A 17,376-nucleotide genomic window follows, 5' to 3' on the forward strand; every position below is an offset into this window, starting at 1 on the left:
AGTGAAAATCATATCTTTAAGCTTCCCAAACTAAAGAGCTTTGGGAAGAGTGTATTTGTCATTATGTTTAATTTGCACATACCTCACCAAAGAAAAGGCCAGGGGAGCTAGGCCGAGAACACAGCTGTACAGGCAGCTCAGCTAATTGCCTCTCCATCCTCAACCTCATTTATCTTCATTTCTTCCCAATTATACCAAATTATCAATAGTCTCTGTTGCATCAGAGTCTTAATCCCCTTTATTCAGGCAGCATTAGATAGTGGCAGATGAATTCTTGGAGGGAGTCAGGGTAAACAGCCATGAAATGCCACCTCTGGCAGATGGCATTGCTCACAAGAAATGTGACAAAACATTTGGAATTTGTTACTAGGCATTGGTATGAGAAGGCAAGCTGTCAATATTTTTTTAAATGATAATCAAGGTGGTGCATACTTATACCACAAGCAGAAATTAATCCTGTCCAAAACCTCAAGCTTAGTTAAGCTCAGCTTGGCACTGTGCTATTGTATTTTGTTGCTGAAGCTTCTCATTTTTTCTTTTTCAGAAATATTTTCACTTCATCTGGTATTAATATCAACATTTTAATAATGTTTGTTCTGATGATAGTTGTTATGGTTTTGTATACCTCAGAAAGAACTATCAATTTGAAGACATAGAATATCCTATACACAACAAATTTAGGCTGTGTTTTCTTGAATAGTTTCTTAGGCACTGTTAGTCTTCTCTAGAGGTTCAATCCTGCTCCTTAGAGAAGCTAATGCAAAGCTCATTGAGGAGAATTGCACTAGAGATTAAATGAGAGCCACCTAATGACTAGGTTTGCTGAATGAGAAAATATTCTCAAAATCAAAGATAGATTGAACCTGTCAGATGTCCAAGTGCTGTGGTACGTATGTATTCTGCTATTACTATAAGCAAAAATGAAAGCCATTTTTAAAGGAAGTACAAAGTTGGCTGCTAGTATAGTTCAAGATTTTTTTGTGTGTTATTTTTAGGCTGGCAGTAAGTGAAACACAGTAGATTTCACTGCTGACCTTTTATGTGAATTAGGTTTACTCTAAGGCTCTCCTGGTTTTGGCAGCATTCTACGTTTTTTGGAAGTCAGTAATAACTTAGTGCAAGGAATCAAATGCCAGATGTAAAAAATGGTGCATCTTCAGAATTAGTATATACCTTGCCAATGTTCCACATACTGACACAGCTTGTTGAAACTGTGCAAGTGTCAGCACTTACTGATCGTTCATGGAACCCAGGGCTGTAAAATCTCGTTGGAGAGCTTCTGCAGTCATTCAGCTTGAATAGAAATGGATGATGGGTATCCCTTTTGCAACCTCTCATTCTCTATTAAAATCTCCAATGTCACTAAGTTCTGTGTAGGTGCTTCAAGTTGGCAGAGGTTTAGAATATTGTCCAGATGTATGAGGTGCCACAAACTATTTAATTCTTTCAAGCCATGTTTGAGTTCTTTCAGTATTAGGAGTTTTTGAAAATATTATAGGTACATAATTCGTTTATGTCACTACAGATTAACTCAGAAGATTACAATCTGTAACATGAACTGTTCTTAATTATTTAAAAGAAATAGTAAATGATAAATTGTTGAAACTTGAATGATTTTGAACCATAGTATTAACTATCTGCCATGGTTGTCAAGATGTTCTCAAAGTCTCTCAAAATCAAGCTAAACTATCTGGCTAGTTACAGTCAAAATATACAGGACATGCATCTCAGTGGTTGTTTCAGTAAGTTGTTAAATATGGGAAAATAGTAAGTAAGTAAAAAAAAATAAATCCCAAAGGCAGAAAACATTTGGTTTGTGGGGAGTGAAGGGTCAATGGTTATCATCACTGGAATCTGAATCCTAGTTCCTTGCTTGCTGGCTGCAGTTGTTGTGTTTAGGAGGATGTATGTTTTATCCTTCCTGGCAGGCAGCCCTACAAACTCTCTTCAAGATGTGAAAGTTAAGCCGTTTTACTTCTGGCTTGTGCATCATCAATAGTAACAAAAACATGACAGACCAAAATTTTGACCTTATTTCTCTCCATGAAACATACGTGTTTCTGAAGGCAGACTTTGCTCCTGTAGTAGAAGAGAGTTAATTTTTTTGCTGGTGGTCCTTACCCAGGATACCATGTTCTAGTACAGTATTCTTATCTTTGTATAGGAAAACAAATAGGGATAAAGTCACAAACCAATTACTAAAAATGTTAACAATAACCCGTCAGAGTGCAGGAGGATGCAGATCAGTTGCGCAAGAATGAATCATAAACCTTTCAAAATAGTTTTGAACTATTTGTTTTCAAAATAGTATTGAACATTTAATGGTTGTCCTCTCTTTTGAGTTCACCAACATCATGTCTGTTGAAATAATGATCTGTGCAGATTTTTGAAAGCCCTTTTCTGTCAAAAGCACAGTCTGTATGCTGTCAGGAGTAGGGTCTCCCTGACCCAGCTTTCCAGTGAGAATGGAAAAGTACATTGTCTGCTAACTAGCTCAAACTTGCTGAGGTTCCTACAACAGTACCTGAGCATCAGAGAATAGAGGTCATTTATTATCTCTCAGGAAAGGGATTGCATATGCTTCTGACATTGACATAGCTCCAACAGAAAGTTCAGGTTTCAACTCTAAATCCTATAACTCCAAGAATGATACTGTACATTGTATAGAAGAAACTGAATAGGATTTTATTACTTATTATTTCATCCACTGCAAGAACTAGAAGACATCAGAGGAAAGCAGCAAATGTCAGGTTAACCCCCCAAACCCCTCCAAATAATATGAGGTAGTTTTTCATACCGTGCATAGGCAAGCTGTGGGACTTCTTGCTACAGGATATTATAGATGCTGAAAACTAGCATCCATTTAATAGAAAAAAAAAAAAATCTATTAAAGGTTATTAAATTCAAGGAAAATACCTCTGCTTTGGGAAGTTCCTAACACAAAAGTTGTTGGAGAGTATTCTGGGAAATTGTCACTATAGGTTTTCTCTGTATTTAAACTCTTCAGCAAGTATTGCTTTTGGCCCATGTTGGAGACGAGGCATTAGGTTGGATGGGCTGTAGCTGTTTATATGCAGTCGTTCTGGGAGCCATTATTCCTTTAGTTATATTGTGCCTCCATCCTGAAATATTGTGACTAATTTCCATTTCGGAAGCCATCAGTATCTAACTATTGATATAAACATTACAAGCTTTCCCCCTCTCCATTATCATATGGTTAACGATCGGGTAACAAAGAAGCAAAGGCATCGTTTATTAATTGTCAGAGCTTTTCTCCAGTGTGTCACTTTCCTTCCGAGTCAGGCAACTTGTTTTGGTTAATATTAATGCATGACTAAATCAGCAAAAGAAAAGAGGAGAATGGGTAGAGGTAGCTAACTTTGAGTGGCGCTTTTGAGTATTAGTGCCTTTTAATGAAAATTTATTATAATAGTTTGTATCTAGAAATACGATGTTTCATCTTGCTACATCTAACTTTAATGGGCTGCTTTGGTGGTGTAAGCTACGGTCAGCTGGTATCAGCTGGTCGAATCAGCTGACCTGTTGAGGTATGTTTGCTATTTTGAGTTTAAATTAAGGTCTTGCCACTTTGAGCAGTTTGTATTTTTATAAAACTAGTCTCTTACATCATACTGCATTTGCTCTTTTCCCTGCATCTCTTCATCCATTTTGCCACACTTTCACATTTTTTTACTATTGGTTACTTGAGGAAAAGGCCATTCATGTTTTAGCAGTTGTCTACAGAAGACTGTTCTGCCCAGAAGTTTTTGTTGCTGCAGCCAGTAGTTTCTCTACACTGGTCTTAGAAAGTAGGAGAAAACATTATCGTATGTTAGTAGCCATCAGCCTTTCCATGTATGTAATATAAAGGGATGCATGACCCAGTCTGTTGTTCGAAAGGGAGAGAGAGCAGATTTTATACTGCCCATTGCAGGACAGTCCTGCTTTCCAAGGTAACTGGCAATAAGGAGTTACCTTATTGTTCTTATATTGTGCTTTAGCACTATAATCACCAGTCGGGAACTTCAGAACACGTTGTATTTACCACCACCTTACTTCTTTTTCTCTTTTAATTTTAAAGGAAGCAATTGATGATTTGGGAAGGATGGTTAGGTTCCTAAATAAACATTATGTCTGTGCTTTTATCTTCTGAAAATTTATCTTCCTGGAATTATTTGTTCGTAATTAAATTGGCATCAAATATTCTGACATATTCCCACTTATCATCAGTATCCTGTTTGCTGTGAAATAAACTTTGATTTTGCTGTCATTAAGACTTTTCAAAGAGTTTAGAAATTATATTCAGATTTCAAATGCCTTCTTATTGTATAATTATCAACAGATTACTTCACCTAAGTTCTGACAGACATATTTTTTAAGTATGACTGACTGATGGACAGATTGGGAATTGCTGAATTAATGGGCACATTTCAAAGCTTTGGCAGGGCTAAGCAGTAATTACATCTGCTGAACCACTTGATAAGTTTTTGGAAGTAGCCCAGTAAAGCCATCACTGGATTTCTTGAGTTTTAATATCTTACCCTACACACTTCCATGGCTTTTGTGAAGGGCACAATCCAGAAGTTGTTAGAGCCGAATACACACAGCTAAACAAATCAATGCATTTAAAGCTTTAAATGCATTGCAAATGTTCCGTTTAGATTTTCAGATGGGTGTCATGCTCTTGGGGCTGATTAAAAATCTCATTCCAATTTTAAAGTAAGAAAGTTTATTTGGGGCCACAGAAATTGTCCACACTTGCATGGTCTCCATAAATAACATCATCTACTGCCAATACGAGGGACAGAATTTGGGGTGAGATGGGTCATAATCCTGACCAGGAGCAGTTTTATGTTTTTCTAATGGGAAAGTGAGTTTACCAGGCATACAACCTGGGTGGCATCTTCCCAGCCTTAGTGTAGTGAGATTTTCAGTTTATCAGATATGACAAAAATTGTTTTCTACTTGTTCTTCTCTTCCTGGGGCATTCATGTGCTGATACCATGAGTAGAGTTGATGGAATGTTGTAGGCTGAAGTATTTTCAGCAGAGGATATTCTGTGCAGGCCAAAAAAGTGACCATTTTTCCCAGTATTGAGGTGAGATAAGGATATTGGTAAAAGCAAACAGTCTGGGACACCTGAAAATACTGGGGCTGGGAATGCTGGCAAATAGGCCCATGTTGTTTCAGGAGTACTGGGGTTCTAGATAAGCAAAAAAAAAAAATTCGAAGGCCTTGTGTGTGCTGGACACTTATGAAAGAAGTTGGAGGTGATAAGTACTTTGATATTCTCAGTGCTGAAATAGCAGTGCACTGAATACTTTTTCCTTTGCAGCTGATGTTATGTTTAATATGCCCAACAGCTTGTTGGAAAAATAAGTTTAAAAATAATTTTAGAATAAAATTGGACAGTGGAGATGGTATTGCTTTTCACAATTTGAGTTCAATTCTTCAGAAATGTATCGCAACAAAAAATAAAATGACAGAGATTGAAGCAGTGTGGTGGTTCAGTTCAAAGATACCTCTGACAGAGTGGATTTCATTTAGCCAGACTAGACAGTTTTAAGGCTGATAAAATGAATTTGAAACCAAATGAAAAGAAACTGTCACCAAATTGGACTTTGATTACTTTCTGGAGATCTTCCAATACTTAAAAACAAGACACTAATTTAATCACCACAAATATGTCTTCACCAAAACCAGTTGGTTTGATTTTCCTTTGAAGAACAGAAATGCAGAGAGAGATTTATTACTAGAAAACAGAGCTTTAGGAGTTTTCTTATAAAATTACTAAAATGGGTGAGCAGCAGCAGTTTAAGAAAAATGAAACTGATCTTATCTCTTGCGTTTCCTTTAACTAAATAAAATGAAACTTAAACAGAGGCGCTTTGCTTACAGACATGTACAGGACTGTAAATGACCTCACAGTGGCTCTGTGACTGCAGTGGATTCCATCAGCAGCATTCGTGTGTATTGCTTAGGCTGATTTTACCTGTTTGTTTGTATTACCTGTGATTTAACTCTCTGTGCATCTGAACTCATCTGAATTCACTGTTCATTGGGACGTGGGAACAGAGACATACAGAATTTGGCTGCCGGGCTGTAAAATGACATTAAGGGAATGCTTACCTCTCACCACATTTTAATTTAGAAGTGAATGGGCTGGGGTTTGTTACATTAGTTTTGCTTTTGCTTGGTTAAACAGAAGTGTAATTCGTGCACTGATAACTATAAGTTCTCTCAAATAACCTGTTAAGATGGGCAAATACCAGACTTTGATAGTTAAGTATATCATAAATAACTGCTCCTTTTACCAAATCCATGTAGACTCCATCTTTATCTGTGCCCCACGAAACGGGCACTGTGTTTCCTGTAGGTGACAGTGTATGGTGCAGTCAGTCAGGCCTTTTTTTTTTCATCCACATTGTGCATTTAGCTGCAAATCCGGGATCAGAACTGTGCACCACACATCTGCTGTGTGGCCTGAACCGGGTGTTTGAAGCAGGCCAGACCTTTTTTCAGCTGCTTCAGCTGCCATTGGGCAGCCAGTGCTTTCTGCGGTCCTTTAGGAAGCTGGCCAGCTAACATCTCTGCCTTTTTCTTCTCACTTCAGCATGGCTACATTAAGGAAACCACAGTCAATGTGCTTGCTTCTGACAACCATCAGAAGCTCTGGAAGATGGAGGTTCTTGTCTCTCTTGCCCTTTTTTAATGCTGAGTACAATCTGTTCTGGGACAAGATCGACTAGAATGCAAACAAGATAAGGAAAAATTACCTCTTTGTCCTTTAGTTTTATCTGTTGGAGAGAAGGTCATATGGGTAGTGGGTAATAGTGTTAAACATAAAGCTTTTTGTAAAGTATATGAATGATGTATTGGCATTTTGACAAATCAACAGACTTCTGAGTGCTCTAATAATATTCCTATGGTACTTATGAATCAAGTTACTAATGTTTTAAAATAGGATATTCTTTCTCATTTAAATAAAAAGTTACATTTCCCCTCATCTGAAATAGGTAAGTCCCATTGCTGTTGTCTCATTTTCCTTAGTGTTGTATGTTTGCTTTCTTCTTTCATGTATTTTTTTCCCTTTTTGTTTCACATATACCTAAAAGAAATCACTTGAAATCCATCTCTCTGTTTACAGTAGTATGGATCATTGTTTAATTTTAGACTCCTTTCCCCCTATATTAAAAAGAATGAGATCCTTCACTAGCTTAGTATGGACAAAGAATTTATTTTTTTCCTAATACAAGTTTTTTCAAATACCAAACCTTCTGAATATCATGAGAGAAAAAAATTCAACTGCCATACATCTGTTTGTCTGTGGTGTATGGTGTGACTCACATCATAAAGTTTCATTTTCGTTTCAGTTGTAAGCTAATCATACCAAAGGCAGCATTTAGAATCAAAATATGACATCTTTGCCTGGCACCTATTTGGACTAAAAATGATGATGAACAGAAATCTCCTGAAAAAATTGTGGCTAGACCTAAATTTAAAGTATTAAGAAAGATTTACTTTTTATAGATGTATTTGCTTCTAATTGTTATGGTAACAAAGAATCTGAATATATACATTGATATGTATATATATCAAATAGGTATTTGCTGACAAAAATGCTGACAATTGTGTTACTAAATAAGAAAATCTGTATGCTCAAAAATAAATACTTTCTTAAAGTGTGGTCTGACAGTAAAAGGACTCAGTGTATAACCACAGGTTTGCATTTTACATATTTGGTTTATAATGTGAATCTAGTTCTGGCTTGCTGTTAATTTATACTTAATTTTTTCTTATTGCATGGGAATAGATAATGCAGGGAAGGATGCAAGTTTTCTTTTAAAACCGTTACTTTTCAGCTGTGCAAAGGGGCTGTGGGTAGGATGAATTGGCAGTGTCTGTGGTATAGAGCACAGGAGCAGGACTCGTGAGATCCGACTGCTCTTCCGGTTTCACCATTAGTCTGCCAGGTAGCATGGAGGAAGTTGCTTCGTAATTCTGCACCTCAGCTTTCCCACTCAGAAATAATCATACTGCCCTTATAAAACACTTCACAATTGAACAGTTCTAGGTAAGAAGAAGTTCTAATTATTATTTTCTTTTTAAGAGGCTTCCTACTGCATAGGATATGCAGTCCAGATTAAATGTTGAAGCTGTTATCTTTGTGGTATGCTGCAGACTACAGGATACATTTCATTTAACATGCTCCTTTATTATACATCATACACTCAGCAGTATTTTTTTTACTTTCTCTAAGGAGAAGTGATAGGGAACATAAGAATACAAGAATGGTCTGTAGAGATAAGTGTATTGCAATTTATTCTTGTGTTGCTGGCACTGAGTACTGGAGCAGATTTGCAAGTGGAGTTTGCAGGAAAAAAGTTATTACTGTCCCCATCTGTAAGGAAAACTGGTCCACTGATTTGGACTGTACAATATAATTTAAATTCAGTTTCCCGTTCCATTGGAGGTTTCCTGTATTTCCTTAAGCAAGTCACTTCTCTTTGCTATGGAATTCTCCAACTGTAAAGTAGGAGTAATTGTACTTTCCTCAGGAATGTGCAACAGTTGTAAAGTTGGACACAGAGAGCTGGTAGGGCTCTCTGCACAGAGAGCTTAAGGGCCATGGATGTATGGTGGGTAGATGCACAAGGCTTTGGAAAGAGAAGAGAAACTTCGAGAAGTAAGTAAATGAGCTAAGAGCTTAGACCGTCTGTGCCTGGGGTTGGATGTTGGAGAAAAACAACAGGGGTGAGGCAGACTTTTAGATTCAAGGATTTTTTTCTTTCCATTCAGTAATCTCTGACAAGCTGTCTTGTGCCCAATTTTTGTGGCCACTGCCCTGATACATGAAGTTACATGTATGAAATTTGTTTCTAAGCAAAAAAGTCATGCTAAGGTACATGTAATATGTTTTTTAAGGAAGAATCAAATGTAAAGGTTAAATTTACTGAAGAAGCATATGGAGAAAAACAAAGCTCATTTGGTAAAACCAAACACTGAGCGTTTCCTGAGGAAATCTTTTTAAAATTACACATTTAACTTGAGAAATACTTTACCAAATAATACCACGTTTGTTTCACAATAGTCAAAATTAACAACTTCTATACAAAGTAGCAGTCAAGTGTTATTTGAATGAGCTGATATACAGTATATTAAATAACAAAGATGCTGACACAGCCTTCACTGTAGTAGTTCTTCTAATTACTGCACTATGCCATGTTATATTATATCACATGGCATAATTTAGTGTATCTTTCTTTGTCAGTGTATTACTCATCATTTTACAAATTACAAATCTTTCATAGGAAGGTAATTCATACTTGGACATAGTGCTAAAATGATGGAGCGTTTTCCTTTTTTCTCAATCATTGATCTTTCAAACTTTTGCATTTAGCAGTATTAATCATGTTTATTAGCTACGTGTTGTCATAAAGAATGGAATTTTTCTGTTACTTTCATATTCAATTAAAATGTTTTTTGTTTGCTGCCTCTATCTGCCGCATCGCAGTAATCTATTTACTTATTCTAATTGAAATTCTTGTTCATAAATTCAAAACAAAGTCAATACTGCAGTTAGGCATTTTCATAACCATCTATAATCTAGTTGAAAATCTGGGTGTGTCTGGGAAGGGAGTGTACTGAAAATATCTTTTAACTATAGCAATGCTTAATCTTACTTTTTAGGTGTCTCGTATTTTGGACCAGATGTATTTTAGAATTCACTAACATGGTCTGCTTAACTGCTGTTTAAAAGGAACTTGTTGTTATTCAAGTGTATAAGTGTAATTCTGAAGAAAACTATAATCTGTAAAATTGCCACAGAGGTCCAAACAGATATTCTAGACCAAACACGAGTGCTTAGTTTGCTATGCTGTGTTTTTGTTGTAGACAGTAATTACTATGCATAATAGATATCTGGACTCTTTAAATTTGAATTCCTGAATACTGATTATTTCCAAGCCTAACCTAGTGCCTGGCTTGTTTAACCTAGCAAAGTGAAGTGTTTCACTTAGGACATCCCCAGGATCAAAGCCAGCAGCGGAAGGAAAGCTCTTTAAGCTCAAAGATAACATAGCAGCAGGGTAAATTGTTGTAGCCTGTTCAGGGATGAATTTAAGCTAGAATGCTCGTTGAGCATTGGAGGGATTGAATAGCAGAGCGACTCTCTTGTAGGATTAACAGCAGTGAGAGACCTGACAGGCCCGAGGGTGGACATGGATTAGTGTCTGGCAGGGACTGGGTGGCCTGATTCCTTGTGATAGCAGGAGATGGTTACTTATGTCTGAGATGTTCTCTTTCTGCCTTATTTACTTAATTGTGACTGATGTTTACTTGGATGGTTTTATCTTTAAACATTTAGGTTTTCCTGTTTCCAGAAATGAGTGTTACGAAGGTAGGTGATGCCGAAAGTTTCTAATAATACTTTTTGCCTGGTGCGTATTTATTACTTCATTAAAAAAACTTCAGGTGTCATTTCAGGTGCTGTGTTTGTCCTTGGTGCTTAGCCATGCAAAGAGTGTTAGCTTGTTGCTAACCAAGCAAAATGTCCTTTAAAGAAAAGTAGATGCCATTTATGGTTTGTTTGTACCCTGTTTTGCAGGTGGAAGTGAATCCTCCTGGGATAAAGACAAGCTTCAGTCTCCTATTACAACGGGATCACAGCACAGCATTGGTCATCCCACACTGTCAGGGCAGTCGAGCCTTGGAAGTGCACACCCGCTCAGTCCTCTCCAGCAGAATCACCTGCTCACCAACAGTATGTACTGTGCTCTTAAGGGGGGGGGGGTTGAAGTACAAGGAGCCTTGCTTGGAGGCTGGGCTTGTGTTCCTTCCTAGCATCCCAGAGGTGGGGAGAAGGATGATACACATGAGTGACAGAGGGTCGGTCCTCTCACTGTCTGCTGCTCATGTGCATCATGTCCAAACCGCCCACTGGGATACAGCCATCCACTGCTGGGTTAGGGACTGTCAGTCCTTAGTTGACATTTCCATGGCCTGGGCTGAAGGGAAAATAGCCATAAAGCTGCTTAAAATTTTAGCTATGTGAAAAAAATTTTCTGCCAGGTGAAAATGCTGACCACCAAATGAAGATATGAGAGTCAGGAATAAATGCAAAATGTCTTTTAAATGGTAGCAGAAGCAGTCCCTCTGCCTTGTTTTGCCTTGTACCTGCCAGGTGTGGGCAAGGTTATCCATTCAGCCCAGCTATCCAAAGCAAGTAGAACAAAATGACACAGATGAAGTTTGGGTTTGGAACTTAAGGCTCCCTTGAAACCTGTCTCTCTTCCATACCTTAGGAAGGAAATGAGCACGAAGCCAGCAGTTCCCCTTCTCCTTTGCACCCAAAGAGGGAAGGAAGGGAAAGTTATTCCGAGAAAGATGTCGAGGATTAATATTTTAAAAATTAGTGAGAAGTTAATTCTAACAGATTGTGATGGATAAAGAATGAAAGTCTCACTATTTCTGAATTCTTTTTGTTTGTTCAAGTTCTTCATCCTCAAAGTTTTGAAAGTTGATTTTTTGTTGTTTTAATGAATGAATGACACAATTTTAGGAACAGATAGTTCTTTGTTGCCTGTGTAAGGCTCCAGACTTGAACAAATCAAAGCCATTGAAATGACTCCTACAATATGGATCTGCTTTGTTCATGGGAAGGTATGGACCTGGGCATTTTGGGTTAAAGTGTCAGTAGTTAGGAATCACTAGATCATAGGACCCACATTCACTGTAGTTTATTCTTTCATTTGAGATTCTTGCATAATTCTATACCTGTATATATTTTGCATACAGGTTCTTTGCTGTTAAAGAAAACTTTAAAGATATTTTCCAGTAGATTTTGTAGTAGGCAAATGTCTATAGGCTATTAAAGGGTTTATTGAATGTCAGACATTATGTCCAATGATTTGCAAGTGTAGGATATATTTTCTTCATAGTCCTCTGAAATGTTTGACGGATTGTGTCTTAAAACTGGTGATGTGCTGTTAAATTCTGTTTGTAGTTTGCATTTAGTTTGCATGTCAATTGGACTTTAAGTAGACATACAACTCAATGTGGCCAGATGGTGTCTGGGAGTTTTGGAACTCTATAGAGTATGAGGAAAGATTATTGGGCTGTTAAGGGAGACATGCAGGGGAACAAAGGCTTATGGATGTAAGCACTGAAGGAGATTGTCAGTATGCTTTAAACTGACGGGAGATGTATGTGGGCTTTGCTTATTACTTATCATAATTAATATTGGCGTGGATCATCATATAAAGTATATAGTGAATCATAAGACACCACAGTTGTTGATCATGATATACTCAAGCTAAACAGAAATAGTGTGAGAGCTAAGAATAAATACATTTTTGCCTTTGGTGGTGGGCACAGTGGTGTTTTTATATCGCTATAGTCAAATCATATTGGAATAACATAAGCTATATCAGTCAGTGATATTTTTTGTTGTGGGTTCTGTCATACACCCAAATGGTGACTGTCTTCTCAGTCTCTCAGTCAGAATAGTCAAGATAGAAGCCAAAAGTTAAAAAAACTTTTAGAATATTAAACATCAAATAGCATATGGTTAGACTAGTTATATGGTTATGTTATTCACTACTTGTACCTGAGTTTTTTTAATGAGAATTGATAATCTACATTTCATTTTAGAAAATGACACGACATTTTCTCTGGGTGAATTAGTCCTCTTTTTTCTGAAAAAATAATTTTGGATGCCCAAAGGTGGCTTCAAGTGTCTCTTTAATGAGTTCTTACATGCAAATAACCCTAACAATTTTTTTTAAGTGAATTGATGTCTTTGGTCTTGCTTTCCATTGTAGTCATTACTAAATACAACAAGTAATAAACACACTGAAATAGATAGTAGTGAAACACGAGAATCCAGTTCTTGCTAGCAGCAACATCACCTTTTTGGCAATGTCAAGATCTGCAAGCTGGTCCAAATGAATTTCATACTTTCTTCAATTGTTTTATTTCTATAGCAGAAGACAATTTAAAATGAATGTTTGGAAATTAAAAAACCTCTGGCAACAATTTTAACCTCTCATCACATGTTCATCACAGACCACCTGTATAGCAGTTCAGTAGTGTCTGTAGTCCAACCCTCAGCTTCCTGTATTCAAGAAATAGTCCTAATATAAAAACCTAGTCTCAGATTGCTGTGTATGTGCATTAAGAATAGTAAGAGGACTTAGCAGGAGTATATTATCATGTAAAATTATTAATAAATATTTGTTGGATGTACTGGAAAAAGATGCAAATATCTGCATGTTTTGTGGGGTTTTTTTCTTTATTGCTCTTAATAGAGATCACTGAACTTACACACTGTTGTATATTCATTTTGCTCATACTGTGTTACTTTACATCTCTATGTTTCTTTCCCTAATGCAAACCATACAGCCTTTTCTGGCATGCAAAGACAATTAATCCCTATGTAACATCAAAATTATTAACGCAGTAATACTGTTTGACTTATCAATGGTCCAGTAGAATACAGACTCTAAAAATGAGGGTGTTGGGTTATAAAATGAGGGACCGACACACATAACCTGTCCATGCTCTCTTCTAGGGATAGACCTGCCGTTTATGATGATGCCCCACCCTCTGCTTCCCGTCAGCCTACCTCCTGCTTCGGTCGCAATGGCAATGAATCAGATGAACCACCTCAATACAATAGCTAACATGGCTGCAGCAGCCCAAATGCACAGTCCTCTTTCCAGGGCAGGGGCCTCTGTTATAAAGGTAAGAGTCATATACAAGACTTAGAAAAAAATAAAAGGCTTTTCATGGCTAGCAAAAAAATTTACAGTGACTTTCTTAAGGAAGATAACTAAGAGCTTATACTGCCTATAGCACACCTGGTCTGCTGTTCCTGATAGTGCTTCAGTCTGAGGAAATGCCCATGAGTACAGTCAAAAAGTTAAGATGATCTGCTCCATCTACAAATCTGTAATGTAATTAAAACCAGAAACTAACACTCACTAGAGGCTAGGGGAATAAACAGGGCTGCATCTGTGAAAGCTCAAAAGCTATTCTAAAATGTTGTTTAAAATCAAATGTAATGTTAAACTTCCAAGAAAATGCTATAGAATGTAACAGAAACTCTAGTGCAGTGCAATTCCAGAACAGGTTAATAGCAAAGAAAATAATCAGAAGTACCTTAGTGAGTACAGTCTCCGCTAGCCACACTAAATATCCTTCTGGCTGGATAAAAATGGGTTCTACTTTCGAAAGGCTTCTGGTAGTCTCTTCCAAGCAGGTTGTTAAGGAAATTATATGCCTGTGCTGAGAGCTGCAGAACTGCCACACATTAAAAATATGTTGAGACAAGAAAATTTCAAAGTAGAAGAATACAGGATCAGTGCATGTGAAGGATTAGTGCTATGGGGTTCTCTAAAACACAGTATGTCCTCTTTTTATTGAGCGAAAATGAAAGGCTTTATGAGTCTTTCACCTGTATTTTCATGCAAGTGCATGTTTCTGTTGGCAAAAATTTTGTCACCTTTGAAAGGTAGTTACTATAATCCATTTGTCTTGGTTTTTAAATCTGTGAGCTCTGTAGAGCTGTCTGTTCCGGGAGGTACAAGTCTGTTCATTTTGATACTTGTGCTCATTTACACTCATGTATCCCCATCAGTCTGGAATCCCAAAATTCTGAGTTGCTTTATTCTAGTAACTCTCACTGATTAGCTGAATTAATCACATATCTTTATTGTAAAACAGCTTAATTATCAAATTTCATTATTTTATTGTGGAGAAAGCTTCTGTTGCCAATATTATAGGAACTTTCGTTTCTACATCAAGTAGGGAAAGAAATTAGTAGTACACAACCACATTTCTCTTTCATATGTGTATTTACTGATATCAACATACTTTCAAAGAAGAAAGCAAATCTTTTCTGTCACATTACAGTAGCATAAAACGTTATGTGTCTCTGTTGCTAAGGTTCTTGAGATCTTTGTTTTTCTTCTGATCTTATTCTTGGCCCTAAGCATCTCCAAAACTGCCTCAGGTTGTTTCTCTTATTTACTGAGACTCCAAGTTATGGCCAGTGTGTTGTTCTTAATACTTGGATTTTGTTAACATTTTGTTTTTGTGGATTCTGGGAGGCTGGTAAAATGCAGGGGGGGCTATCTCCAGTTAGGAACTATTTAGGATTAAGATCTATAAAAAATCCTTATCATTAGTATGTCCACACAGTTATTGACTGGGCAGGGGAAACGTGATACCTCTGATGTCCAACTGTCCATTAGTTAATGCAAGTCACTGGATTGTTAGAAATTAATTGAGGTTCCATTCGTTTCACTCAGTAACCTTTTCTTTAACTGTTCAGAGACCTCTTGAGAAAACCATAACTTAAATACAACAGTAGAATATGCTTTCATTATATTTGAAATGCTATCAGTATGTCAAAATTAAGATTAAATATGTATTTGTAAGCAATGCTAGTTCTTTCTAATCTAAACTAGTTTTTGGAAGCAGTTAGGTTTAGCAGGCCCTTGCTGATCCTAGTTACTCATTTACAGCTGTTTTTTCCTCAGCACCTGCACTAGAGGATGCACAATTTCTCTGCAGCGGCAGTAGGTCTCACTAGCACTTTAATGGGAATTATTTCCTCTACATAATGTAGAGGAAAACACACCAGTAGCTAATGTGACAGAGGGAAAATGTGCATCCATTGCTCTGTTACTCTTACCTGTCAAGTGATGCTGCATCTTCCTCTTGTTTGTTCTCAGTGCTGAAACGGTAGCTGAATTTTGTATTACAGAGAGCGTGAGGCTCCTTTTGTCCTTTCCTACCCTTACGTACAATCATCTAGCTCTGAATGATGACCGATTAAGACAAAATCCTTGTACAAACATGTGAAAGAAATCCATTGCTACTATTGTTATCTGTCAGCAGTATTACTCTTATTATATAACATTATTTAAGTGCATCTAATAAGTACAAAAATGACTAGTTTTAGATAGACTGCAATTCCAGCCTCATGTCATTACTTAAAATGGGAGAAATGAATTGAATATATTGAGTGTGTATCTGTTTCCATACTCTGATGACTAAAACACCACTTGGCCTGTTTTCTATAGGTGTGAGAATCAGCTGCTTTATACAGGTTTTGGATGAAGTCATTATGCTTTTTATATCACATTTGCCATTTAGAAATAAGCTGTTCTACTGAGATATGCATGATCAGCAAAGTTAACATTTAGTGCTCCAGAAAGAAATGTCATAACTATGAAACTTGATTTCTTCCTGACAGGAACACTATAAATTAGGCAGGCACAATGGCCAGGCTCACTAAACCTTCTTAGCAATCTATAATATAACCTGATGTGGTTATAGCAGCACCCACTAGCACTACTACAGCTGCAGTTCTGACAGTGCCCCTGTAATAAATCCCATCTTTCAGGGATTTACTATGCATCTGAAAGATTCTCTGTTTGAAACTTGGCTCGAATGGTTCTGAAGAATCTGTATAATAGAGGGTCTCAGGTGGCAAACACAAAATTTGACAGTAACACTGACTTCACCGCTGTCTCTCTTCTCCCTCTTGTGTCTACTGTCCTGTTAGTTCTTTTTTTTCCAGAACTGTTCTTTAGCTGGGTGAACTCTGCCATCCAGTCATTGGTCTAGGTGTAAAATGCTTTGCCAGCCTGGTCTTGAGGGCCAGTCTGGGGTGGAACTTAGCTGAAGTACACTCGAATCGTGGTTTAGGATAGAAACAGTAGTGAATAAATATAGTAGTTTACTCTCATCCAGTAGTTTTGTTCCCATAACTCAGAAAAATCTACTTGGTGACAATATTCTTAGGTCTTCAGAAGCAAAGTTTGAATGGGGCCTTTACAGAAAAGAGAAAGGATTTTTCACTGAAGCTTATGGAACAACTCAACTCCAGAGAGCAGTAACTACATAACATTAAGATTTTTATTTTAGAGTGGACCTACAATGAAGATGACTGATTTTATAACAAATAATACAACTATTATTATGCATTCACAGCATATTACACTGTTTATCATAAAGGAGCTGTAAACATGTATGCTGAGAACACCAATGTAACAGAATGCTGAAAGCACACCTGAATCATAACAAGTCATTTAAGTGAAATTGGGTCCAAAGGAGTTGAGACTTCACAGCACATAACATGGATTGCAAATATACAGAGAGGTCTCACAGCAAAAATAGGAGTAGGTCTTCTGTTCATTGACAGAATAAGACCATGCCCATGTAGCAACTCTCTGTCCATAGAGGCCTCGAGTGGCGGATCCTCGGGCTATGTACGGTAAAGGCAGCAGGAGTGTTAAGGTAGTGTCATCAGTTCCAAAGTCTTGATTTCTACAGGTTAAGCCAGAAGGGGCTTATATGATTAAAAAA

At 37.2% G+C, this 17,376-nt stretch overlaps 1 protein-coding gene across 1 annotated transcript in view; it reads left to right on the plus strand.

Annotated features, from left to right (window-relative positions):
• DACH2 (dachshund family transcription factor 2) overlaps nucleotides 1–17,376 on the plus strand; it is a 293,462-nt gene that overhangs the window by 211,746 nt on the left and 64,340 nt on the right. The window contains 2 exon segments of the mRNA XM_030497302.1: nucleotides 10,607–10,762; nucleotides 13,571–13,743. Coding sequence (XP_030353162.1) covers nucleotides 10,607–10,762; nucleotides 13,571–13,743 — 329 coding nt within the window.

This window comes from Strigops habroptila, chromosome 9 (assembly GCF_004027225.2).
Source record: "Strigops habroptila isolate Jane chromosome 9, bStrHab1.2.pri, whole genome shotgun sequence".
Lineage (NCBI taxonomy): Eukaryota > Metazoa > Chordata > Aves > Psittaciformes > Psittacidae > Strigops > Strigops habroptila.